Below are 27,849 nucleotides of genomic sequence, written 5' to 3' on the forward strand. Positions count from 1 at the left end.
CACACACACACCCTCATTGGGCCATTTTGAGTGGAAACTGCCACGAAAGGAAAGCATTGACTTGACTGATGGATGTCAGGTTGAAGTGGTGAGAAGGTTAATACCAGCTTTCAACTCCCCATCTACTCGTGAGACACATTGGCTGACCTGGGGGTGGCAGTCGCAACCTAGCCCACCTCACTGGATCATGATGCTGAAAGGTCAGAAAGCATAGATCCACTCACACCACCTAGAGCTCCTTGGAAGAAAGGCTTTAGGGTATTACAATATTCTATTGGTTGTATGCAGCAAATTTCTACTCAAAGTAGACCCATTGAAATTAAGGGACCTAAGTTGCCCATCCATTTCCACGTGTCTAGAACTAAAATTGAATGCAACCTGTTTTTAGTTGCAATTCGTTTTTAACTTACATATTATTATTTTTTGAGGGGGGAGGTTAGATATGGCAATTTAATTTTTCGTTAAAAGGCTTGATTAGCATCGTTTTTGGGACAATCAGATGTACAGTATATAATTTATCACAGCTTATTCGAATACATTCGAATACATTTTTTCTAGTTGACGTTTTAAACAGTTGTTTTTACTGATAATTTCACTGTTTTATTTTTGTTAACCGCTTTCAGGCTTTATTTTATTTCGCAGTCGAGCGGGACATAATAAATTTTGTGAAACGAACAAAGTGCAAGCTCAAGCCTTTGTGTTTGCCTGCGACAGACTGTGAGTCCTTAGGAAGTGCCATTGCGCTGAGCACTTGAGGGCCTGTCCTTACCCCGCCTCTCTCCAAAATAGGGGGGGTGAGGTTATTTAATTAGGCTTGTTCCTTCCCTCCCTCCCCGATTCTGCTGGGGGCGGGGAAGAGATGCATACAAGCAGCTGGAGGGGCGAGCGTGAGTTTCTGCTCATTTCCTCCCCTTCTCAATTAAATCGCGTCTGAGTCAGCGCCTCGCCCTGTCCTCCCCACCCCCGTTCTCCCCTCCCAGGCCATTGACAGGCACACGCCCGGAGGACCCGGGGACCAGCCGCCCTTTGTGATGCTGATTCGGGCTGGAGGAGCCCCTCCGTCTTTTGTCTGATGTTTTCCAGGCAGACGGAGGAGGAGAGAGCGCAGCAGCAGCTCTTGAAAATTGACCAGCCCCCCGAGCTGCGCGTCACATCGGAGCAAAGACAAAACGCCCGCCTGCCTGGGCTTAGCGCGCACGCACAGCCGGGTCGGGAGGCAGACGGAGGCGCTTCCCTTACGCAGGAAACACAGGGCTTGGTGATTTCCCCCCCAAAAAATATTGTCGATCCAGGCTATTACCCCGCCAGGGCAAACCGTCTTAGGCAGGCGCCGGCCAGGTGAGAGAGCCCCCGGGCTCGGAGAGGCGGAAATGTAACATTTCAGAACCCTGGACAGTTCCGAGCGCGGCGGCGCTTTGACGGTCGGGCCATGGCGAGCGTCCAGCAGGGCGAAAAGCAGCTGTTCGAGAAGTTCTGGAGAGGGACCTTCAAAGCCGTGGCCACGCCAAGACCCGGCAGCGTCATCGTGGCCAGCATCACCTCCCGCAAGCCCCTGGCCAGGTAGGAAACTTGTTCGCATTGCTCTGTATTTGAAGCTAGACCGGCTGCCTCCTTCCTCTTCTTCCGCGGTTTATTCTGTTTTATTCCAACATGCTGGGGCACGGGGGAGACTGGCCGTTTTGTAAGGAAAGAGCTTTGAAAATAGTGCTTTTGCTGCTCTTACTCTCTGCGTTTTAGTAGATCTGTTGTTGTTTTTAATCTTGCTTTAATTCCGTTATACTTTTTAACTATTAATTTGCATATGCTTTTCTGCCTCCTTTGTTTTATCTGCATTGTGTAAGCCGCCTTGAGCCCTGGTCTTGGGGAAAAGGCGGGGTATAAATAAACAAAAAAATAAATGTTTAACCGCATGTTTTATTGATGACTTCTCTGTCTTGACTGATGTATTTCTCTGTGGTTTGGGTTTTCAATGTAGTATATGCATTTTGCTCCCCCGCCCCCCAGTTATCTTACTATGTTTTATGTAAGCTACTCAGGGATTTTGCATATTAAATGGTAAATAACAATTATGGAGGAAGAGGGCCCTTTGCTCCAGCCCTGTGGGTGCAGGGAGTCAGGGACCCTCTCGCCTTCTGTTTGATCAATGGCTAAGAGATCTTCCCTAACTGGGGTAGATCAGGGGTTTGTGAGAGTCTGTGTGTAAATGAGGAGGTGGATGTGGAAACTTTTCCTGGACCGGTAGAAATTAAGAGCCTGCAGGAGCATATCAGATACCTGGATAGTGGCTTATTAAGGAGCAAGAAAGGTTTTGGGGTTGAGCTTTGAAGAATATGTCCAATCTCTCTGAATGTTCGAGTTTTAATGATTTTTTTTTTTTTAAAGCACCATATTTAATATACTGTCACTTTACGGCACCTGCATCCTTTCCTACCACCCTGCAGAATTCAGGATGGGGTGGGTTAGATCCTGAAAAATGTACATCAGGAATAAACAATGACTCTTCCCTGGTTTTGTGCACCAAACATCTCTGTGAATGGAGGAGGTGGGCATGAAAACTTTTTCTAGACCAGCTGGGCTTTGGTGGGAGCAGGGGAGCTAAAGAGTAGCATCTGCAAGAGCAAATCAAATATATTGATTGTGAAGGTGGTGATGGTTGGGTTTTAGAAGCAAGGTAGGTTTGGGGGTTGAGCCTTGATGATGTGCCTATTCTCCGGTCAATCTGAAACAGATTTAATGGCATTAAAAAAACACAACTTTTTGTAAACGTACAGTTACTTTCCTCCACTACCCAACATTCAGGGTAGGGTGAGCAAGAGACTGAAATTGATGCATCTAGAACACAGCAAGTGTGCTCTGCTTTGGGAATGACTAAAAAAAAGATATTAGAATTGCATCCACCAAAACACAAAAATTCAGGAGCGCGGAAGAATGGCAGAGGAGTCTGACCTTTTAGTCCCTTTTGTAAAAAGCCATGATGTACGAGCAACTGGATGTTTGAAAAATAAAGTTGGGCTTACTGATGTGCTCTGACCTTCAAAAGGTGTAAAGTCCAAAGGTGAAGGTGATGAGGAAGGAAATTGTATGTGGCACGCATACATATTATTAAACTGTTCAGAGGTTTATTTACAATTATATATATTTTTAAATGATATTTTTTAATGATTTCAATATTTGTTTTTAAGCATTTCCTTTTAATGAAAAAACTGAAAACGTTATAGCTTTGTTCTTTTTGTAAACTCCTTTGAGGTTTTATTATTTACTTTATTGCATTTATATCCCTCGTTTTCTCTCTCCAAGGATCTCAGGGTAGCATGCATGTTCCTCATTTAATCTCCAGAACAACCCTGTGAGGTGGGCTAGGCTGAGAGACAGCCACTTGCCCAAGGTCACCCTGTGAGCTTCATGGCCAAGTGGGAATATGAACCCTTGTCCCCCCCAGGTCCTACTCTGACACTCTAACCACTACATTACAACTGGCTTTTATTTTATTACAATCAAGCGTTATAGCAATCTTGGGGAATAAATAAATAAAGTTGCGCATACATTTTGCTAAATAAATAAATGGACTTTGGGGCTGAAAGACAGCAGCATTTTTCAAATAAAACTCCCCGAGCTGCACACTGGGGAGTTTGTTGACGCTGGAGTTTCCTACACTGCCGTTTCGCAACATTTCTGCTAGAATTCAGGAGGATTACCCATAGGACTGAGCTGCAGCTCTTCCAAGAGGCTTAGGGCAAGTACAGCAATCTATGTGGCTTCTCCCAGATTATTGCATGGATAAGCGCAAGAATTGGCACTCTTGCCAAGTGGGGCTTATAGGGGCTGGTGGCACTGTAGGGTCAAACAAAATCCCCATGCAGAAGTCCACCCCAGCACATAAATGGCATTTTGGGTGCAAATATTTGTCCAGGCATCTCTCAGTGATGATGCTTCCATTGCTTTCACATTCTGGGAAGAGATGTTGATATGGAACAGCGCACATAATTCTCCACTATCACTGGCATTAGGAACAGCTAGCTATTGAGCCTGTGATGCAACTTGATCACTCAGTGGAAGTGCATCTGCATTGCATGCAGAAGTTCCCTGGTTCCATGCCCAGGATCTCCAGGTAGGACTTCCATTCTGAAACCCTTGAGAGCCACTCCCAGTCAGTTTATATAGTATTGAGCTGGATGGATGAATTGTCTGATTCAATATGGTGAAGGACCATAGCTCAGTAGGTTGAACATCTGTTTTGCATGCAGAAGGTCCCAGGTTCAATCCCCAATGGCATCTCCAGGTAGGGCTGAGAAAGATTCCCCATCTAAAACCCTAGAGAGCCACCAGTCCAACTCATTATACGGCAGCTCCTCAAGTTCCTGTTGGTTGCATTTGGGTTGGTTGTTCATTTCCTTTCTGGAAAGGGGACGGAAGACTGTCAATCTGCTTCTCTAGAGGGTCTTTCATAAAGCACTTTGGTTCCTCAGCCACCCCCTCCCCACATATAACTTCTGAGGGCAACTCTTCCATACCTATGAACTTCTTACCAATAACTGATAGCTTCCTTCAAGAAGCTGACCATCTGTGTATATTGGAGGTGATAAAGGCCTGGTTGTCCCAGCTTCAAATTTAAGGTTCGGATCAAATTTTCCTAGGGCTGACGGAGGTTGTAGCCGAAAAAGTCTGGAAGGCACCAGGCTGATATAGCTTATTCAAGAGAATATAGTGACCTCTGGGAATGCAGGCGTTGACTATCTATAAAGAATAACATTCTTACAGCATTTCTGTTCTTGTTGAGAAGGAAGGAGGTGTGGTGCTTGCAAAATCTTTAGAGAGGGACAATTTGGAATCAGAGGCTTTGTTTCATTCCTCATAAAAACATAAAAAGAGCCTGCTGGTCACCATCACTGCTTCTTGTGGGAGTGAGTTTAACTATGTGCTGTGTGAAAAAGTATGTTCTTTTATCAGAATAGACAACAAAGAGAAAGGATACATTGACTGTGGTCACGATTTCTTACAATTTATATTTTGCACTGTAGTTTTTAATCTTACGTATTACATCTGCTGGGCTCCCAAAGTGTGTATATTGCAGCAATTAACCATAATGACAAGCAAACATCAACAGCTAGAATGAAGCGCTCTGAAGCAATAGGTGCTAATGTTTGAAAGCCCAAATCCCTGTACGCTCCGAGTACACAAGCTTGTCTCCCACACTTCCCATTTGTTACGCCATTAGAAACATTAAAAAAACCTACAAAAGCACCACTTACATCATTTCCCTCCTTACTGCAGTGAGAAGGTACCATCTATTAAAATAATGGTTTGAGAAAACCTTCTCATATTGGGTAAAAATATCTCACCAAACGAAAGCCCAATGAGATTTGACTCCTATGGATGACTCCTGGATCATTTGATTGCCTTTCATTATCTGTGCCCAAAGTAATCACGTGCAAGTCTTTATTTCAGGTGGGTGACTCATTATGCCAACATTCACGTACCTGCTGCCCACTGTATGTATTGGATCCCAACATCACCGTTGGCAGAGACTGATGGGAGTTGTAGTCCAAAACATACAGAGGGTAGGCTGCACCCTTGCTAGTCTGCCTTAGTTCCTCTTGCATTTCCTCTTTTTCCTTCCAGCCTTTCTCAACCTGTGGGTCCCCAGATGTTGTTGAACTACAACTCCCATCACCCCAGAGCTCAGGGATGATGGGAGTTGTAGTCCAACAACATCTGGGGACCCACAGGTTGAGAACCGCTTTAAACTATTTCTTCATTGTTTTATTTTTAAAAAATGCATATCTCCATCCCAATTTAGTTTCTGATATTTGCAAATGGACATTGGCTCAGTGATAGAGTATCTACAGGACCTTGCATGCTGGAGATTCCAGATTCAATCCCTGGCATCTCCCGGTAGGACTTGGAATGCCTTATATCTGCAAACCCCCCACCCCACCCCCAGAGCCTCTGCCAGTCAGTGTAGACTGCATTGAGCTGTATGGTCTGATTCAGTATAAGGCAGCTTCCCGGATTCCTGTGTGCTGCCTCTTGAAATCGTTTACATTTAACCATTTGTAATGCTTGAAAATCTTTTTAATAAATCTCATTTCGGATGGGAAGATGGTTATCAACTGGTAAACGAGCTCAAGCATGAGCACAAGTGTTGGAGAAAGTGACCCTCACCTCCCTCATTATTAAAAAATGCCTTGCAATTGAACACATGCATGCATTAGCAGAGATAAATGCCCAGACTGCCTCCGGGGCATTTGAAGAGCTTTGGCGACACTGATCCTGCCTTGAACCGACTTTCCGAGTGGGGCAGTTAAGGCGGGTGCTAGTGATGATGCTGTCACGATGGTCAGGGTTGCTGGGCATCTTGTTGGAGGGCAGCATTGCCAAGCTCTGGCGAGACAGATTGTGGGCTGCTTTGGGGGGCAATGATACAGGGAAGCTGTCGGCTCACTGGCAAAGGACTGGGAGGGAAGAGTGCAGCTCTAGATAACAAGATCTTCTTAGGAGACCAGCTAATGACTGCCTGCATCTGTTGTTGTAACAAAGACTGCAGAGGCGGTCAAGGTCTCATTCTCCGATGGCATTTTCATCCCAGACCTTTTACTGTCAGGTTAATGCAGGGAAAGGAACGCTGAATCCCTGGGCTTGTTCGTGACATCTAATTCTTTTTCTTTTTTGAATACAAATTCTGATTATATTAATCCAGAGCAAATCTCACCTGGCAGGAGACCAGGGGTCACCTTGATACCTTTTGTATCATAATCCCTAATGTTGATTGGAGTTGAACCACAGAGGTCCTGACAGTGGAGGGGAATCCCTATTTTCTAACATGAAGGGAGGTGTTGCTGTTTATTGTCACAGTCAGTATACTCTATAAGCATTTTAAAAGATATACAGGACTCTGCCCCAAAGATCTTGTAACTGAAAGTGGGAGAGGAAGCAAAAGAAGAGAAAGAAAAGGAGGAGCCACAGGATTTGCAGAGGATGAGTACTGAAATATTGATATGAAGTCTAAGCTATTGCAAGGAGAAGAGATAGAGTAATGACAGGCATAGCAGAAATGGTGGTATAAGATAGCATAAGAACACAACGAGAGAAGTAAAATTTAAAAGGAGAAGTCACATACGGGTGGAGGGAAGTCGTTTTTATTCTTTTTATGTCTTCTTATTTTGTACTGATTATTCTATGCGATATGTCGATATTTGAAGTTTGTTTTTGCAATCAATCAATCAATCAATCAATAGGATTTGCAGAGGATGAACAGGGTGGTTGGCATGGAGGTAAACAGTTGACATTGTTTTGGCTTGGTTCCAGTTCAGGTTCAGTTGCAAGGAAGCTTGCCCCAGTTAAGGCCAAGGAAGGTTCAGTAACCAAGTCAGCACAAATGGCTACTAGCCACAAAGGCTCTGCTCTCCCTCCACAGACAGAAAGGTGCAGCAATGCTTCTGAATACCAGTTGTCAGAAGCCACAGGAGGGGAGAGGGCTCTTGCGCTCAGATCCTGCTTGCATCTGGTTGGCCATTGGGAGAACAGGATGCTGGACTAGATTGGCCACTGGGCCTGATCCAGCAGGGGTCTTCTCACATTCTTAAATGAACCGACTGTTTCATTTTTGGTTCTCATGAGAAAATGTACATGCAAGAGGCAGTTTAATCAAATAGTAATAGTAGTAATAATAGTAATAATAATAGTAATAATAGTAATAATAATAATACCTTTGTATGCAAACCTTTAAGTCAAAGGTTAGAAAGGAGATGTGTCGACTCAAGCCAGCAAAAACTTAGTCCGGTGGTTCCCAATTGGTGGTCCATGGTGTCAGACTTGCGTTCGACCGAGCAACTCTTCTGGTCGAGTCCTCCGGAATCGCCTCCGACGTGATTAACGACCTGAGCCTCTGATAAGGCTCCAAGCACGTTCCCCCATTACGCAGAGTATTCAGCACAGGGAAGGACGAGAAGTTTATGGGCTACATTGCTAAAGAGTTTTATTCCTAACTACGCAGACAGAAAAGAAATATACATGCTCTCTCTGTGAAAGCAGAGAGCAACTGAAAAACAAAGGAACAGGAAACCAGTAATATCACATCCATCTCCTGTCTTCCTTGAGACTTCCAACAGCCTGGAATGTCTCTGGAATGTAAACAGAGTCTTGTGACTCCAAGAGCACTGCACAGTGGCAACACACAGAAACCAACACATGGACCCTGGGGATCTACATAACCCACCCAAGGGGCCCATGGCACCATTCACATAAAGACTACCATAGAGACAGGGCTTTTTTTCAGCCAGAACTCCATTCTGGCCATTGCCATTATAAGAGAACAAGGGAGGCGTTCATGGTGAGTTCCAGGACCTCTTTTTCTAGAAAGACAGCACTGCATAGAGACATCTAAATTTTCAAAAGAAGGGGGTCCATGGCTTGGCTTTTGAAAAACAGGGAATTCATAGTACTTAACTACATGAGAACCACTGACTTAGTCTTGAACACCCACCTCCATAACCCAGCGGTTGGTTGTGCCCATCTGGACTGGTGGGCAGAAGGTAGAGAGACCAGCCAGAGCCCATGACAGACAAGGCTCGGAGCCAACCAATTCTAGTTTTGCACTCATCCCCCTCCTTGCTGAGTTCCACAAAGGCAATAGAGCGGTACCTCGGGTTAAGAACTTAATTTGTTCTGGAGGTCCGTTCTTAACCTGAAACTGTCCTTAACCTGAGGTACCACTTTAGCTAATGGTGGTAGCTAAATGGTGGTAAATGATGGTAGCCACAGCACGATTTCAGTTATCATCCTGAAGCAAAGTTCTTCTATTTCTGGGTTAGCGGAGTCTGTAACCTGAAGCGTCTGTAACCTGAGGTACCACTGTACTGCCACTAAGGAGAAGGAAGGTGGTGGCCTCTCTGGACTGGGTGTCAGGTGGGAACGACTTAATTAAAATGGCCTCGTGGGCCAAATGGAGAGACTTGGTGGGCCAGATTAGGCCTATGGGCTGGCAGTTTCCAATCCTTTATATAAAGGCACAGACACCCTTCCATGCGAGGTGGGGTTGCCGTCTCCCCCCCACAAAAGAGGCTTCAAAGAAACAAACGAACAAGGAGCGATTTATCTCACAACCAACAGAAGCTTCTGTAAGCCTCTTGCTTAAGAGCAAAGCATCGATGTGCTTTTTCATGTCTGCAAACTGTTAGTGTTGGAAACGGATAAGCCAAATGGGAACAGCCGCCTTTATGTTCAGAAGAATGTACCTGCTCATAATGAGGAGCTTTCTCTAATAAATAAGGATGTAAAAAAGAGACCTGCTAGGATCAGAGCAAAGGGCCACCTAGTTAGTCCTGCATCCCACAGCGGCCAATCAGATGGCTTGTAGACAGGCCGTGATGAGAGTAATAGTCCTCTTCTGCTTGTGTGTCCCTAGCAACCAGCATTTAGAGGTATCCTGTCTCTGATAATCTAGGGAAGATGCAGCCAACCGTCACTAGCAGCCAGTGATAGCCTTCTCCTCAATATTCACTTTTTAAAAAAGGATATCGTGGAAAAGAGTTTATATTGGGGGAGATATGTGCCTAGAAAAAATAATACAGTGGTACCTTGGGTTAAGTACTTAATTCGTTCTGGAGGTCCGTTCCTAACCTGAAGCACCACTTTAGTTAATGGGGCCTCCTGCTGCCGCCGCGCCGCCGGAACACAATTTCTGTTCTCATCCTGAAGCAAAGTTCTTAATCCGAGGTACTATTTCTGGGTTAGGGGAGTCTGTAACCTGAAGCGTATGTAACCTGAAGCGTATGTAACCCGAGGTACTGTATTATATTATTATTTTTATTAATTAAATTTGTATACCACCCTATATACCCATAGGTCTCAGGGCAGTTCACAACATAGAATTACAGTAAAAAAAAACCCACAAAATACATAATAAAAAATAAGAACCAAAACAAACCGGTAATCCCCCAATATAAATTAATTCCCTCTCCACTTTATCCTCACGACAACCCTGCAAGGTAGGTTAGGCTGAGGGACAGTGACTATGGCCCAAGGAGCTTCAGCATGGCTGAGTGGGGGTGGGGGTGATTTGAGCCTTGGTTCTCCCAGGCACTGCTCCCTTGTACTCTAACCACTACACCACATTGCTGGTGCTCATTCCAGAGGCGAGCAATGAAGGTGATGTGGGGGGTGAAGTGGGGAGATGGCGTTTGCAGGGAGAGGCAGGGAGATCGAAATGAGACACAGTGGGTGGTTGTGGGTGCTTACGAACCGTCCCTTTTTGATGCCTTGGGTGCCTGCCGTTAACTTCATCCTCTGACCCCTGAGAAATTCTGCTAGTTGACTGCAGTTTTGAACAAAGATGAAAATGCTTTTGTAGATGGGTTGTTGTTTTTTTATATTATCCTGGAAATTTACTGCCGCACAGCTAATTCCAGAACCTTTCTCTTTATTACAGAGCCAGCTAGCAGGCAGCTTCCCCCACCCCCCAATGCTATTTTGGAGGAAACACACTTGCAGAGAGAGAGAGAGATGGAAAGCATTGGTCTGTATCCATCACTGCCTCTCTCCCTTTCCAATCTGAGTCTTTGGGGCAAAGCAGCACAATGAAATCTAGCATGAAATAATGCGAATTTGCAAGGGCGCTTTATGCATGTGGCTTTTAAAGCAACAAAGGCCGTTCCCCGGGTCAACATGGCAGAAAAATCATGTCTGCAACTGAGTGTATGCTTGAAAGATGACTGTAGCCAACTTTGGCTCTCTGGGCCTCTTTGCACTCTACTAAAGGTAAAGGTAAAGGGACCCCTGACCATTAGGTCCAGTCGTGACTGACTCTGGGGTTGCGGCGCTCATCTCACTTTATTGGCCGAGGGAGCCGGCGTACAGCTTCCGGGTCACGTGGCCAGCATGACTAAGCCGCTTCTGGCGAACCAGAGCAGTGCACGGAAACGCCGTTTACCTTCCCGCCAGATCGGTACCTATTTATCTACTTGCACTTTGACGTGCTTTCGAACTGCTAGGTTGGCAGGAGCAGGGACTGAGCAATGGGAGCTCACCCCGTCACAGGGATTCGAACCGCCGACCTTCTGATCAGCAAGTCCTAGGCTCTGTGGTTTAACCCACAGTGCCACCCGCATCCCTTCTTGCACTCTACTACTTCCTTGCAAACCCAGCTTCAAGAAGGATTATTTCCCAGGGAAGTCTGCTGCGTAGAGCAGGTTTTTACCTAAGCTCTCATCCAGCAAATGTGGTTTAGTCTCTCTCCTGACTGCTGCATTACACATATCAGGAGTGGGGAACCTTTTGGCCTGGAGGCCAAGCACCCCACACCTGACACTGTATGTAACACAGACCAGGGGATAATCACAGAATCATAGAGTTGGGACAGATCCTGAGTATCATCTAGTAGTCCGACCCCCTGCAATGCAGGAATATCGGCTGTCCCTCATGGGAATCGAACCTGCAACCTTGGTGTCATCAGCACCATACCCTAGACCACCTCTTTCCATATGAACTGCCCCGTAGCCTGAGATTATCTTCTGAGGCCCTCCTTCATGTGCCTCCTCCTCAAGAGATCCAGAGGCCGGCAACATGAGAACAGGGCCTTTTCTGCAGTGGCTCCCCGTCTGTGGAATGCTCTCCCCAGGGAAGTTTGCCTGGCACCTTCATTATAAACCTTTTAGGCACCAGGCAGAAATGTTCCTTTTTAACCAGGCCTTTGGTTGATCTGTTTGACATCCTGCACCCTTTTATGGGACGAGGGTGGCGCTGTGGGTTAAACCACAGAGCTTAGGGCTTGCCGATCAGAAGGTCAGCAGTTCGAATCCCCACGACAGGGTGAGCTCCCGTTGCTCGGTCCCTGCTCCTGCCAACCTAGCAGTTTGAAAGCACGCAGTGCAAGTAAATAAATAGGTATCGCTCTGGTGGGAAGGTAAACAGCGTTTCCGTGCGCTGCTCTGGTTCGCCAGAAGCGGCTTAGTCATGCTGGCCACATGACCCGGAAGCTGTACGCCGGTTCCTTCGGCCAGTAAAGCGAGATGAGCGCTGCAACCCCAGAGTCATCCGTGACTGGACCTAATTGTCAGGGGTCCCTTTACCTTTTACCCTTTTAAAATGTGGCTCTTTGGGGGGGGGTGTTAGTGAGTTGTTGTTTTTATTCTGATTATATATGTTGTGATATTTTCTGTGAACAGCCCTGAGACCTCTAGGTATTATTAAATGAACTCTAATCATCATCATCATCATCCAACTGAGTTATTCATGCTCAGTAGTATTCTGCTAGCCAGCCATGCTGGCTAAGGTCTCCATCATGCTATAACCTATGGTGAGTACAAGCTGACCTGATAGAAGTTTATTAAATGATACATGTTATGGAGGAACTAGACAGAGAAAAGTTTCTCTCCTTCTCTCCTCAGACCAGAACCGGTGGGCATCCCATGAAGAGGAATGTTGGGATATTAAGGGCAGATAAAAGAAAGAACCTTTTCTCACAGCACGTACCGTATTTTTTGCTCTATAAGACTCACTTTTCCCCTCCTAAAAAGTAAGGGGAAATGTGTGTGCGTCTTATGGAGCGAATGCAGGCTGCGCAGCTATCCCAGGAGCCAGAACAGCAAGAGGGATTGCTGCTTTCACTGTGCAGTGATCCCTCTTGCTGTTCTGGCTTCTGGGATTCAGAATATATTTTTTCTTGTTTTCCTCCTCCAAAAACTAGGTGTGTCTTGTGGTCTGGTGCATCTTATAGAGCGAAAAATACGGTAGTTAAAATAGATTATAACTATTTATTCATTTGTGCTTTTATCCTGTATTTTTATCTTGCGAACCACCCTGAGATCTTTTGATGAATCTAATCCATCAATCAGTCTGTGGAACTCTCTGCCACAGGAGGCAGTGATGGCAGCCAACTTGAATGGCTTTCTAAGAGGACTGGACAAATTCATGGGGGACGGGAAGGCAGCCAATGGGCACTAGCTAGGATGGCTCTGCAATGCTTCTGAATACCGGTTATTAGAAGCCACAGGAGGGGAAGAGGGCTCTTGTGCTCAGATCCTGCATGCATCTATAGGCATCTCTGGGTGGCCACTGTGAGAACAGGATACTGGACTAGATGGACCATTGGCCTGATCCATTGGGGTCCTGCTAAGTTCTTATGTGCTTACATTCTCTATAGTAGAATTCTCACCTTTGTCTGTGTGGCATTCTTGACAGGAATTCAGAGGTGGGGGGGGGGTTCTTCTCAAACCATTTTATTTTGTCAAGCAATTTCTCCTCCAGCAATTTATTTTGTTATTTTGTCGGCCGATCTATATATCTATATCTATATATTTTTTCCTAAGCAATTTCTGCTCATCCGTTCCCTGCCAAACTCAGGCAGCACGTAAAAGCTTTCAGAAGTGGCAACTCCGAGGAAATTGCACCCATTCTGATCCAAGAAATTCAACAATCGTTTTTTGACTTTCTTTTCTTCTTCCTTCCTTCCTTCCTGTAACACCCCCCCTCCCCTAAGTTCTGCTCTATTGGATGCTCATTGGGGAAATTAAGGTGGGGGGGAAGGGGGGAAGTAATTTAGAGGCAACTGTCAGCCCCATCATCTTAAAAGAAGCAAGAGATTGTCATATTGACAGAACAGAGAACATCTCCCTCCTCTGTTCCTCTCCCCATTTGGTTCAATCAAATTTTGTGGCGTCGTATCCAAAGATCTGCCTGCAATTCTAACCTTCGCTTGCCTGGAATATATTCAAAGGCTGTTGCGGGTGGCCCAGTCTACCTTTCACTCTCTTCCCTTTGACAGCCTGTGGTTATGACCACTTGGCTATCTCGAGAGCTCCATAATGGATGATCGGGCTCTCAGAACTGATGGGTGTTTTGCTCGGAGGAGTAATTGATGTCATCTCTGCCTCTTGCGGGGCGCGGTTCTTCCCCCCTACACACACACACTGCAAACCACAACCTTCAAGTTAAATATGTACCGTAAGCTGAAGAGGAGCTGGGTGCTATTTCCATATTTCTTGAAAAAAGTGTGATTGGCTTTGAATCACCGGTCAGGCCGCGCTGCCATTTATCGTCAAAGGCTTAGCCTGCAGTGAGGTCGCCTTATTAGATGAATTAAATGTTACGTACTTTGTCTTCTGATCTTCACGGGCTCCAATACACCTGTCTGGATGCTGCGATTTCAGGTAGAGGATTCACTTTCCAGAGAATTTCTATTTCCCCCCCAACTCAAAAAATAAAAAAGCAAGCTTCTAGCCCTCATTGCTAGGAAACTAGCCTGAAAGTGTGTGAGCGAGGCCTGGTGAATTCACCAAAGCCACACGAGTGTGGAGACTGTGCAGGATTCCCAGTGGTTGGGAATGGGGTTGCAAAGTTCCTCACCCAGGAACAGCCAAATCAGTTACGGAAAATAAGGGGAGCTAATTTGTGCATATCTTACACAGATCGGAGGTTCTCCTGTGGGAGAATATTCATCTTACATTGTTTTCAAAATATCTGTTCACCTCTATGCCGACTTCCAGAAGTTTGAGGTTTTTTCCATATACTCTGTGAGTGATGTTCCAAGTTCTAAAAGTGACCACTGGACGAGCATAGTGGTAATCATAGAAAAGAATCAATGTTTGATATATCCTCTATATACTGAGAGATGATAGAATAATTGCTTCTACTAGTTGCAAAAAAATGTATCTTTACGCTGGGTCTGGGTAAGCATACCTCTGGGCTTAGGAAAATTGGAGAAGACCTATTTTAGGCGATTTAAAACCAAACTCCATTTTGGAGTTGATGTTAAATTAATCTCATATTGGTCAAGAAGAGGTTGCTTAAGTGTATATTCTTGTCCTCTGTTAAGGATATGTTGCCATGGATCCTGGACAGCAACTCTGTCCGATTTATAGATGGAGTTGGTTCTAGATCATTCAAGGATACAGATATCACCCAATTTCATTCATTCATTCATCTTACATTGATATACCAGTTTTCCACTAATGAGCTCCACATGGCTCTCTCCCCTCCCCATTTTAAACTCACAACAACCTTGCGAGGTAGGGTAGCCTGAGAGCTGGTAATGACTGGCCCCAAACCACCGAATGAGCTTCATGCCTGAGTGGGGTTTTGAACTCAGTTCCCTTCAGTCCCAAGATCTGACACTAAGGTAGGGACAAGGAAGCTGTGTCCACCCTTGGCCTTATCTCATTCAGCTGGGGGGAGTCAAGAGGGAGATAAAGAAAGCATGGGGAGAAGCTCCAATGGATGGGGTGATGGTAAGAGAATGGGAAAAGTCATCTGAGAGTTCAAACCACTGGCAAGAGTGATCTCTCTTCCCCGCTCGGAGCCTGCTGGCCCCTTCGGCCCTCCCAATAAAATATTTGAGGGGGTTAGGCCTCCCCAAAGTTGATGGGCATTGCCATTCAAATAGCGTGTGTGCACCATGTCATGTGATCGATTAATAGGGGCAGAGCTTACTTCCCCCCCCCAATATTTTATTCAAGTTGGCACCCTTGGAAGGAGGTGTCAGAAAGAGAAAGGGGTGCCAAAAGGGGGAAAGCAGTGTCAGAGAGAGAGAGAGAGAGAGAGAGAGAGAGAGAGAGAGAGAGAGATGGGGTGTCAGAGCCACGGAGGAGGAGGAGGAGGAGGAGGAGGAGGAGGAGGAGGAGGAGAAGAAGAAGAAGAAGGAGGAGGAGGAGGAGGAGGAGGAGGAGGAGGAGGAGGAGGAGGAGTTTGGATTTGATAACCCGCTTTATCAGTACCCGAAGGAGTACTAACTTTCTCCTTTCCCTTCCTCCGCCGCAACAAACACTCTGTGAGGTGAGTGAGGCTGAGAGACTTCAGAGAAGTGTGACTAGCCCAAGGTCACCCAGCAGCTGCATGTGGAGGAGCGGGGAAGCGAACCTGGTTCACCAAATTACGAGACTACAGCTCTTAACCACTACACCACACTGGGTGTCAGAAAGAGAAAGAAAATGGGATGTCAAAAAGAGAAAGGAAAAAAGGTACAGTGGTACCTCGGGTTACATACGCTTCAGGTTACAGACGCTTCAGGTTACAGACTCCGCTAACCCAGAAATAGTACCTCGGGTTAATAACTTTGCTTCAGGATGAGAACAGAAATCATGTTCCAGCGGCGCAGCGGGAGCAGGAAGCCCCATTAGCTAAAGTGGTGCTTCAGGTTAAGAACAGTTTCAGGTTAAGAACAGATCTCCGGAACGAATTAAGTTCTTAACTGGAGGTACCACTGTATTGTCAGAAAGAGAAGATAAGGGGTGCCAGAAAGAGAAAGGGGGTGTCAATGAGAGAGAGAGCGAGAGAGAGAGAGAATGAGAAAGGTGTGCCAGAAACTAAAAGAAATTAAAGGGGCTGCCCGAGCCCCTTTGGCCTTTGTCTCACCCCACCACTGGCTCTGGTCCTCAACAATAAAAACATTTTACACTGTGTAGAGCAGGCTGACTGCAATATGCTCAGCCCAGGCGTAGAATTTCCATATTTTTTTCTGAGCCTTGAGACACACAGACCTGCTTTTGCAAGAAGTCTGAATCCATAATTTTTTCAAGGGCTGCTCTTTGCTTGATGCGAATATTTCTCCCACAGACCTGGCCACATACCTGCAAAGACTCCCTTGCCAATATCATTGTGATGAAGTACACACAATCCTTTTTGGGTTGGATGCCTCTCATGGTGGTGGAGACACAAGATTTCCTTGGTGTACATGTTTCGATTAAAAAAAGAAAAGTCAAGCGGCACAATTGCAAACATGAATATCAATTGTCCAGAAGCAATTACTTTGTGTCCTGAGACGATCCTTTGACATCCAGATAATCGTGGGACACACTGATTGATTTTGACAGTGGAGAGAATAAAAAAATGATGGTTTTGAGAAATCCAGCCGAGTGATCCTTTTAATGCTAACGTTAACTAATTTGTACTTCCTGAAACAATTCACAAACGCAGCTATTCGTCAAAATTTACATTTCTCCAGATTTTGCAATGCGTTTCTCCATCCAAAAACTGCACCCACACCCCAAATAGTTTATATCAGGGGAAAGTGTGCCATAATATTTTTTTTAAAAAAATTGTGAAACCTCTTTATTAACCACCAGTCCAGGAGTTGGCACTGCCCATCAGCTGCCCCCTCCTCTTCAGTCTCTGTGTTGCGCCTTGTATTACTCAGCAGGGAGGAGGCTAAGGACAAAGCTAGAATTAGTCGGCCCTGCCTGCTCTGGCGCCACCTACTGTTGGCCTCCCTGCCTTCCACCTGACCAGACCCAATGAACCACAAACAGCTCCTACTGCCTGCAGATACCTTTTATCAGGAGGGCCCTTCCGTATGATACAGGAATCACGTCTTTGCATGTCGAGACCCCGCAGCCACCCCCTCTTAAAGAATAAGACACCAGGACACAGATACTATGTTAATGTTATTGGGCAAATTTTGGCCACAACTTTATTGATTACAGACTGTGAGCGGTATTGGCTTAGGCATTGAATGGACCTGACTATATCTGACTCCTGCCCACTGCGCAGGAAGTCTGGTAAGGGTAAATCACCAGAAAGGGGAGCCCCGTCGATGTAGACCAACTCGAGCTCCCCCAGATGTTCCCATTGGGGTCGTGCAATGGCCCTAGCTCTGCCCTGGGCTTCGGACAAGATCCACACCCCCAGATTCCTTTAACAGAATACCCTTAAGCTTGGAGGGGCAGGTGATGGCCACACCTCCCCTCCCCCATCATAAGGTCAAACAATGCCTAACCGCAAAACCTTACAAAAAGTTGTGACGTTTGCTTTGAGGTAGGTGAAAACCAAATGGCCCCATGCCAATTTTGCCAAGTGGAAAAATTCCTACCAGGCCCCTCAACGGCGACCAACCAAGGTTGATAGCAAGGCTAATGAAAAAGTAAACCTGAAAATTAGGGAGGGAGGGCAGGAGTTTAAAGTAGCGAGCCAAGAGAAAGCTCTCCGGCTCGCGCCACTGTTTAAATTGTTCCCGGCCACACCCCAGCCACCGGATTGGCTGGCTGGCGATGACATGGCCGGGATCCCCCGGGCAACACGGGACATCGTCCCCCACCCCCCGGAGGAGAGGGGATGGCCACGCAGTCCACCGCAACTCCTCCCCACAGGTCAGTGGAGCAGACTGAGTGTGGTAACACCTGCTCTTTGGCATACCCTCCGAAATTTCTCTGATGAAAATAGGGACGCCCCATTCCATAATGATAATTTTGATAATTTTACTAATTATACACAGGCGGCTCGGGGGTCTGAAAACTCCATACCCTCCAACATTTCTCCAATAAAAATAGAAACCACAGAGCCTAGGACTTGCCAATCAGAAGGTTGGCGGTTCAAATCCCCGTGACGGGGTGAGCTCCTGTTGCTCGGTCCCTGCTCCTGTCAACCTAGCAGTTCGAAAGCATGTCAAAGTGCAAATAGATAAATAGGTACCACTCCGGCGGGAAGGTAAACGGCATTTCCGTGTGCTGCTCTGGTTCGCCAGAAGCGGCTTAGTCATGCTGGCCACATGACCCGGAAGCTGCACGCCGGCTCCCTCGGCCAATAAAGTGAGATGAGCACCGCAACCCCAGAGTCGGTCACGACTGGACCTAATGGTCAGGGGTCCCTTTACCTTTAAGGAAAGGGGGGACATTCCAGGATCAAATCAAAAACTGGGACAGCTTCTCTAATTCAGGGACAACCCTGGAAAATAGGGACACTCTTCTTGCACGTCAGACAGGCACTTTCTCTAGTGTATTTTTTGTGTGTGTGGTAGGATCTCCAGCCTTTTAAGTGGAGATCTTTATCACACTCCTGTCTCCGTAATCGGATTTGAAATTGTTTTCACGTATGGAATTGGTTTGGATCGTTTGTGTGTGTTCTAACTGGGATTTTAGTGCTGCCGATGCTTTGACTGTGAAATTGCTCCGAGATATTTTATGGGAAGTGATTCACCAATGCTTGTCAGATAAAACACAAGGCTACTATTTTCAGCAGAAGCTTCGTATGTTTTGTAATATTTCAGGCATGCGTTTAAAGCACATTTCCCCTCTCCTAAAAAAGGGGGGGGGAGGAATACTGGGAACTGTAGTTTTTAAGGGTGCTGGGAATTGTAGATCTGTGAGGGTTAAGCTACACTACGCAAGATTCTTGGGCGTGGGAAGTGTATGCTTTAAAAGTCTAGTATGTCCATTGTTAAGTTGTGGGCGAACATATCAGACGACACAGCGATTCTTCAAACAGCTCTTGTTTATTCAGAGGCCAGAATAGAACTGAACTGAAGAGCTCAGTCAGCCTGCTTGTATAGAGCTCCAGAACAATGTAACTGTTGCAACTTTCTAAAACTATCCAATCACTGAACGTCACTTTCAATCCTTCATTTGCATAACTATCTACTGTATCCCCCTGCTGGCCCAGGGTGAGAACTTCAGTACATAACATCCATAGCCTTAGACCTGCACCTAGCAAGTTCCTAATAAATTCAAGTTCGTGTTTCAGCCCCTGTGTTGGGCTCACCCAATATCAAGTTTTCAGCTCCTTTGGGGCTGCTTGCTCTGCACAGGCCTCAATGTCAGACCGATGTCTTTGCCTGAGCAAGAGGGGTTTATTTCAGACTTGGCCAGGAGCAGTAGAAGTGGGGCATTTGGTAGGGGGCAGAAGGCTTTCTTTTCTTTGCAAGAACGCAGCACTGGGCGAGAGGCACCATCTGTGAAGTGGTGTGAGAGGCTTTGTATCGAATGGGGGGAACTGTCAGATGAAAATCCAGTTTTGAAGGATGCCTGCTCTCCAGAATTTGACAGGGAGGGGGGGTGGAATAAGCAGGCATGCTTTGCGTTCAGTGGAAATGGGGAGTTTCATGAGACCGCGAGGCTCTCTGCCAGAGAATTTTCAAAACAGACATCTGGCCAAGAAAGCATCATGGAACATTTGCCCCTTTAGTTTGTTGAAATGTTAGCTCATCTGTGCCTGGCCACAGATGCGTTAATGTGCTTTTGATTTTCTTCCTCCTTTTTCTTCTCCGAGGTTCCTCGGGGAGGAAGGGTGGGGAGAAGATTTAATAAGTTAAATAAATAAGAAATACTGTGGCCACCTAAAGATTCCTCGTTCGACTGCCTACATCAACAAAGCCAAGAACGAGAGTATTGACACATTTGTCATTTGGAATACTTGTGTGTACAGTTCTGGTTTCTGGTCACCATTGCTCCGAAAGGATATTGTAAAGTGGGAAATGGTTCGGCAAAGGGTGACCCAAATGATCGAGGGGATGAAGGAAGGTTCTGGGTTTGGGACTTTTTAAGTTTAGGGGGGAAAGGCTCTGTCTTACAGGCCCTGCGGAAGGAAGTTAAATCCTGCAGGGCCCTGGTCTCATGGGACAGAGCATCCCACCAGGTCGGAGGCATCACTGAGAAGGCCCTGGCCCTGGTGGAGGATAATCTGACTTCCTTAGGGCCAGGGACCTCTAATGATTATTCATGGGCCTTAAGGTCCTCTGCGGGGCAGACCAGGAGAGGCGGTCCCGTAAATACAAGGGCCCTAAGCCACAAAGGGCTTTAAAGGTCAAAACCAGCAAGGGGGGACATGATGAGACTTAGGAGAGGGAAGCTGATAGGGCCAGTTGTAGGTAAGAAGGCAGGCTGGCTGAGGTCAGTGGGGCACTTCTCCAGCTGCCCTAACAGACCAACCTCTGCTGTCCAGATGCAAACTCAAGCCCCCTGGGTCTGCCAGACAGCCAGGGGTCAGCTGCCTGGCGCTGCCATGCCAGAAACCTGATTCCCTTCCCGCTGGGGGAAGGGAATGCGTCAGGTTGCATTTTATTGTGAAGGAAGGGAAAAAGCGACAGGTGTGTGTTCCAGCTGTCAGTCTGGTGAGATGGGGAGTTTATTGGTTTTAACTCATGATGATGCAGAGACGTTGATCCTAGCCTTCACCTGCATCAGGTTAGAATGGGTTGGGGGCGTTGTCCAGCCTGAGGGCCGCATTCTGTTCTGGGCAAGCTTGCGGGGGCCGTGGGCTGGTGGTGGGCTGGGACAGAAGCCAAAGTGAATCGAGCAGCAAAGGTAAAAAAAATCAAGTGTTTATTTATTGCATTGATATCCTACCTTTCTCTCCCAGGAGCTCAAGTTGTCATGCATGGTTCTCCCCTCCTCCTTATTTAATCCCCACTATAACCCTGGTGCTGTGGGTTGAACCACAGGGCCTTGGGCTTGCCGATCAGAAGGTTGGCGGTTTGAATCCCCGCGAGGGGGTGAGCTCCCGTTGCTCGGTCCCTGCTCCTGCCAACCTAGCAGTTCGAAAGCGCATCAAAGTGCAAGTAGATAAATAGGTACCACTCTGGCAGGAAGGGAAACGGCGTTTCCGTGAGCTGCCCTGGTTTGCCAGAAGCAGCTTAGTCATGCTGGCCACATGACCCAGAAGCTGTACGCCGGCTCCCTCGGCCAGGAAAGCGAGATGAGCGCCGCAACCCCAGAGTCGGCCACGACTGGACCTAACGGTCAGGGGTCCCTTTACCTTTTTATAACCCTGCCAGGTAGGTTAGGCTAAGAGGCAGTGACTGGCTCAAAAAACCCAGGGAGGTCCGTGGCTTCCTTTGCTTGGGGGTCACCTAACTCCACACCCTCCAACATTTCTCTGCTGAAAAGAGGGATTTCCTTAGAAAAAGCAGGACATTCTGGGATCAAATCAGAAACTGGGGTGGCTTCTGTAAATCTGGGAGTGTCCCTGGAAAATAGGGACAATTAGAGCAGGGGTCAGCAAACTTTTTCAGCAGGGGGCCGGTCCACTGTCCCTCAGACCTTGTGGGGGGGGGGCGGACTATATTTTGCAGGGAAAAAATGAACGAATTCCTATGCCCCACAAATAACTCAGAGGTGCATTTTAAATAAAAGCACACATTCTACTCATGTAAAACCACGCTGATTCCCGGACCGTCCATGGGCCGGATTTAAAGGCGATTGGGCCGGATCCGGCCCCCAGGCCGTACTTTGCCTACCCATGACTTAGAGGGTCTGCACTCATCCAGCCTGCCATTGTCCCTGGCAGTGACTGGACCGCTCCCAGTCCCTGTGTTAAACACTCTGGGCCATTTATTCTAATTGCTGCCAGCGTTCCTTGCAAACCCCTCAAAGAAGCCGAAATTGAAACATACCTGGCTTGTCTTTGTTTATCTGGGGGGGGGGGGAATAAGGGGTGGAGGGAAACTGCCCCCTGTTGTTGTTTCCTCTTTCCCTCCTTCCCTCCTTCATATAGATTCTTGTAAATGTTTTGCAGTGAGGCCTGGGGGCTTCTGGTTTCCCCTGTGCGATCGGAACAATGTCTCTCTGCGAATGGATTATTGAGCTGCTTGTACCGTGGCAGAATAAATAAGACAATCGGGAGAAAGGACTTTTTCCAATTAACCTTTCCTGGAGCTTGTCAGAGCCTGGCATTGAGGCCTGAAGCGGGGACAGAAACCACTTCACATCTTCTCCTTCGTGTCTTGGATCTGCTGCTGGCGTGACCTCGGGATACAGCTCCCTGGCCTAGGTGGACCTTTGTCAACAATCTCCAACCTGGTGCCCTCCAGATCAGGGGGTCCCCAAACATTTTTGAAGCTGTGCACCTTTGGTTTCATAAACCAGTAACACGATAAAATTCAAAACAGTAACAATTTACAGTGGTACCTCAGGTTAAGTACTTAATTCGTTCCGGAGGTCCGTACTTAGCCTGAAACTGTTCTTAACCTGAAGCACCACTTTAGCTAATGGAGCCTCCTGCTGCTGCCACACCACCGGAGCACATTTTCTGTTCTCATCCTGAAGCAAAGTTCTTAACCTGAAGCAGTATTTCTGGGTTAGCGGAGTGTGTAACCTGAAGCGTATGTAACCTGAAGCGTATGTAACCCGAGGTACCACTGTATTCAAAATCCGATTCAAATGATTTAGTTCGATTAATTCAACAAAACTGATGGACTTGATCTAGGAATGCCAGCTTTTCAAGGTCTGTTTGGCACCTCCAGCACCCCACCTGCTGCCACCCCCTTGCCTCTTGGCACCCCCTGAGATAATCCTACCACCACCACCTCAGGAGACAGTGCCGCCCACTTCGTCACCCACTGCTCCTGATGTCTGAAACTACAACTCTTGGTCTGGAGATCAAGCCTTATGAGGAACGGTTGTTGGTGCTGTGTTTGTTTAGCCAGAAGAAGAGAAGTCTGAGATGGCTATCTTCAAATACAGTGGTACCTCGGGTTACAGATGCTTCAGGTTACATACGCTTCAGGTTACAGACTCCGCTAACCCAAAAATAGTACCTCGGGTTAAGAACTTTGCTTCAGGATGAGAACAGAAATCGTGCTCCGGCGGTGCGGCAGCAGCAGGAGGCCCCATTAGCTAAAGTGGTGCTTCAGGTTAAGAACAGCTTCAGGTTAAGAACGGACCTCTGGAACGAATTAAGTACTTAACCCGAGGTATCACTGTATCTGAAGGGCTGTCCCATGGAAGATGGAGCAAGCTTGTTTTCTGCTGCTCTAGAGGGTAGGGCCTGAACCAATGGATTCCAATGATAAGAGAGAGATTCTCTTAGGGAGACATTCATGAGGGTAAGAGCTGTTCGACAATGGAACGGACTACAGTCGTACCTGGGAAGTCAAATGGAATCCGTTCCAGAAGTCCATTTGACTTCCAAAATGTTCGGAAACTAAAGCACGGCCTCTGATTGGCTGCAGGAAGCTCCTGCAGCCAATTGGGAGCCACGGAAGCTGCACCGGATGTTCGGCTTCCGAAAATCATTCGAAAACCAGAACACTTCTGGGTTCTGATCATTCAGCAGCCGATTTGTTTGGGAGCCAAGGCGTCTGGGAGCCAAGGTATGATTGAACAACAGCAGTTTGTGGAATGTCCTTTGTTGAAGGTTTTTAAACAGAGGTTGGATAGGGATTCTGGGATTTCTGCATTGCAGGGGGCTGGGCTGGATGGCCTTTAAGGTCTCGTCCAATTCTCCAAATCTATTATTCTAACCCCTCTCACCTGCAGCCAACCTTTCTCCCTGCCTGCGATTCCCAGCAAATACCATTCAGAGTCAGCTACAGAAGGAGAAGAACATAGGCATTGTGGCTAGCAGTGACATGACTTGCTTCTTATTTATGTCTGGAAATATTGAATCTGGCATCTGACAATTTATTGCTTGGTTGGCTTCAACAGCTTTCGGCCAGATGATTACCGAATCTGCATTTTTCTAAGCTCAGATAGTGCACGTATTGTCGTAGTGTAGTGCAAAACAAAGAGTTCGTTGTTTCATTGTCAGGTGGCTGTGATCAGGGTGTGTGTGTTTTTTGTGTGAGTTGATTGGGTCTTGACGAATGATCGGAGTTGTCCCAGAAAATATGTCTAAAGACCATGTGATCTATGATTTCTGGCTTCTCACTGTGATTACTATCATTGCTACTGCCACTACTACAACTGGGCCTTGCAACAAAATGTTGCAGCATAAAGCACGATCCTTTAGATTCCATCCACTCTGTTCTGTTCCCTCTCCTACCGTGGCTTCCCATTTCCCTCCTGCCAATAGCCAGCCAACATCCCATTATCAGTAAGCAATGCTCACTTCTCATTGAGCTCTTTGGGAATTCTTCCTCCTTTAACTCTCCCCTCCCCCCTCCCCCCAAAAAACCCCACGTGCAAACTTTGGAGTTTGTAATCCTATCCCACTGATACTTCTTCCTTTTGCTTGGACATGCCATTTTGGATACATAAGCAATGGCACTGAAGGTCAACACTAAAGGAGCAGGGACCGAGCAACGGGAGCTCACCCCATCATGGGGATTCGAACCACCGACCTTCTGATCAGCAAGTCCTAGGCTCTGTGGTTTAACCCACACAGCCACCCGTGTCCCGAAGGTCAAGACTAAAGGAATATAAAAGGACAGGAGAAATGAATAAGAATTAAATAGCTTCTTGCCTAATCACCTATGGCGAGTAGACATTTGCCATCAAGCAACCAGAGAAGGGAGTGTGTTGTTGTTGTTGCTGCTGTTGTTGTATTATCAGCAGCATCATTATCAGCCCAAAATAAACCATAACAGAATAAACTGGTAGTATTCAGCAGTACTGATCGCCAAAGAATTGATGCTTTTGAATTATGGTGCTGGAGGAGACTCTTGAGAGTCCCATGGACTGCAAGAAGAACAAACCTCTCCATTCTGAAGGAAATCAGCCCTGAGTGCTCACTGGAAGGACAGATCCTGAAGCTGAGGCTCCAATACTTTGGCCACCTCATGAGAAGAGAAGACTCCCTGGAAAAGACCCTGATGTTGGGAAAGATTGAGGGCACAAGGAGAAGGGGACGACAGAGGACAAGATGGTTGGATAGTGTTCTCGAAGCTACCAGCATGAGTTTGACTAAACTGCGGGAGGCAATGGAAGACAGGAGGGCCTGGCGTGCTCTGTTCCATGGGGTCACGAAGAGTCGGACATGACTAAACAACAACAACATTCAGTAAGATGGGTTTCACTCCCAGTTTATTCAAGCAGTGTTGGCTGATCCATTAGCATGACTGGCAAGCTGTCCCATCAACCTCATTCTGCTCTTAGCCAGCCCTTCCCTCAACCTGCCTGTGTGCTTATTTGCAACCAGTCCAGGGAGTAAACAATTTTTTTCGGCTTCCTCATTAGTCTGTGTTGCCCTTGCAAGGAAGCGGATGGGGACAAAACTAGAGTGAGTTGGCTCTACCTGTCATTGGCTATGGCGCCCCCTACTGTTAGGCTCCCTGCCTTCTGCCCTACCAGTCCCAGTGGGCTTCAGTCACCACTGTGTTTAGATATTCATATTCTCAGTTAGATATCAGCACCCCATCAAAGTCCTATCCCTTCCCAGATTTTAGCTCTCATTCAGGGCTGGCAAACCCCTTTAGATGCTTCTGGACCACAACACACACCAGTCCAGACAGCACGACCCAATGGTCAGAGACAATGAGGAGTTACAGTCCAGCAACATCTGCAAGGCCACCAGGTCCCCCTCCCTGCTGTAAAATTGTGCTGACAGGCAGGCATGCCTGGCTTCCAAATGACAGGGAAAAAGTGGGTCACCAGCCAGAAAGCCCCCAGGTGACAAGAGCGTATTTAGCCCAGTTATAAATTAGGGAGCACCAGAGCAGAGGAAATTCCCGATTGATAAACTCCACCCGCCCCATAAATATTCTCTCTCCCCCCCGCCCAATATCCCTGCCTGCAATCTAAGCAGCTCAAGGGCTATTTCTCCCTCCTGCTGGCAAATTTATATGTAAGCCCTATTTAAATCCCCGGCACAATTTCATTTCAACGCCACTGCTGTAAAGAGACAAGAGAAAGAATCCTTTTATTATTTTATATTTAAGCTTTATTCACAGGGCATAAAAGGGGGGATGTAAAACAGAGCATGTCTTCAAAAGTCGCCGCAGGAAGCAGGTGGATCCGGACTGACAGTGGAAATGAATTTCATTTCGGAATTTTATTCCGGGCGTCGTGCAATTCTGAAATGCTACAGAACTTTTCAGACGTGCACTATTTCGCGACACAGTAATTCAGTTTTCCTAGCAAAGCAGAAGTGAAACTACCCCCTTTCCAGCCCCAAGAAAGAAAGCGGGGAGCGTTCGCGTGGCACACCCGCACACTGCAACCAACACACTAACGTGTTGCGACACAGTTTGGAAAGCTCTGTTCTAGAATCTTGGCTTTTTAATCATCTAGATTGGTTTACAGTGGTACCTCAGGTTACAGATGCTTCAGGTTACAGATGCTTCAGGTTACAGACGCTTCAGTTTACAGACACTACTAACCCAGAAATAGTACCTCGGGTTAAGAACATTGCTTCAGGATGAGAACAGAAATTGCGCACCAGCAGTGCAGCAGCAGCGGGAGGCCCCATTAGCTAAAGTGGTACCTCAGGTTAAGAACAGTTTCAGGTTAAAAACAGACCTCCAGAACAAATTAAGTTCTTAACCCAAGATACCACTATTTCCAAATGCAAGGCCCTAGTCCATATGTTCCCAGAGAAAATTTCATTGGGAGTGGAGCCCGGTGGCATTTCAAAGCCGGAGAAAAGCAATAGAATAAGATTTCCAGTTGTCAGAGGGTGGAGCTTCAGTCCTTCCTGGGTACACACATGGGCACATGGAAATGTGTGCGTCTCCGTGCGTGCATGAAATACCTTCTCCTGCATGGCAAAAGAAGGATTGTTTTGCAAAGTACTTAAAATATAGCACATACTATGTAAAGCATAAGAAACCACCCAATAGGTAGATTAGGTGACAGAATTTTTCCTGGATCAAAAGTATGTTGTTGTTTTTTAAAAAACCACGGTCTAGGCACATTCAATTCCCTCAGAACATTGTCCAGGCTGCACCTGAAGAAAGCAGCTTAGATCTTTTCAAACTGTTGCAGTCAAATGAAAACGTGGGCAAGGTTAGAATCATGAGCAGCGGAATGAAAACAATGCTAAGCGAAATAGAGGATAATTATATTAAAGTATGTCATATAAAGCAGTTTGTATAAGGGTAAAGGTAAAGGGACCCCTGACCATTAGGTCCAGTCGTGACCAACTCTGGGGTTGTGGCGCTCATCTCGCTTTATTGGCCGAGGGAGCGGCGTACAGCTTCCGGGTCATGTGGCCAGCATGACTAAGCGCTTCTGGCGAACCAGAGCAGCGCACAGAAGCACCGTTTACCTTCCCGCCACAGCGGTACCTATTCATCCACTTGCACTTTGACGGGCTTTCGAACTGCTAGGTTGGCAGGAGCAGGGACCGACCAATGGGAGCACACCCCGTTGCGGGGATTTGAACCGCCGACCTTCTGATCGGCAAGCCCAAGAGGCTCAGTGGTTTAAGCCACAGCGCCACCTGCATCCCTTGAAGCAGTTGGTATAAGTTGGGAATAAAAAGATCATGGAAGTA

General features: G+C 46.8%; 1 protein-coding gene across 1 annotated transcript in view; it reads left to right on the plus strand.

The window, feature by feature from the left end:
- The first annotated feature begins 862 nt into the window (after positions 1-862).
- SRRM4 (serine/arginine repetitive matrix 4) overlaps positions 863-27,849 on the plus strand; it is a 123,360-nt gene continuing 96,373 nt past the window's right edge. Inside the window, exon 1 of the mRNA XM_083478680.1 lies at positions 863-1,560. Within this exon, the coding sequence (XP_083334806.1) occupies positions 1,430-1,560 (131 nt within the window). The 5' untranslated portion in view covers positions 863-1,429. The remainder of the gene's footprint in view (positions 1,561-27,849) is intronic.

This window comes from Podarcis liolepis, assembly GCF_965112155.1.
Source record: "Podarcis liolepis genome assembly, chromosome: 15".
In the NCBI taxonomy this organism is placed as follows: Eukaryota; Metazoa; Chordata; class Lepidosauria; order Squamata; family Lacertidae; genus Podarcis; species Podarcis liolepis.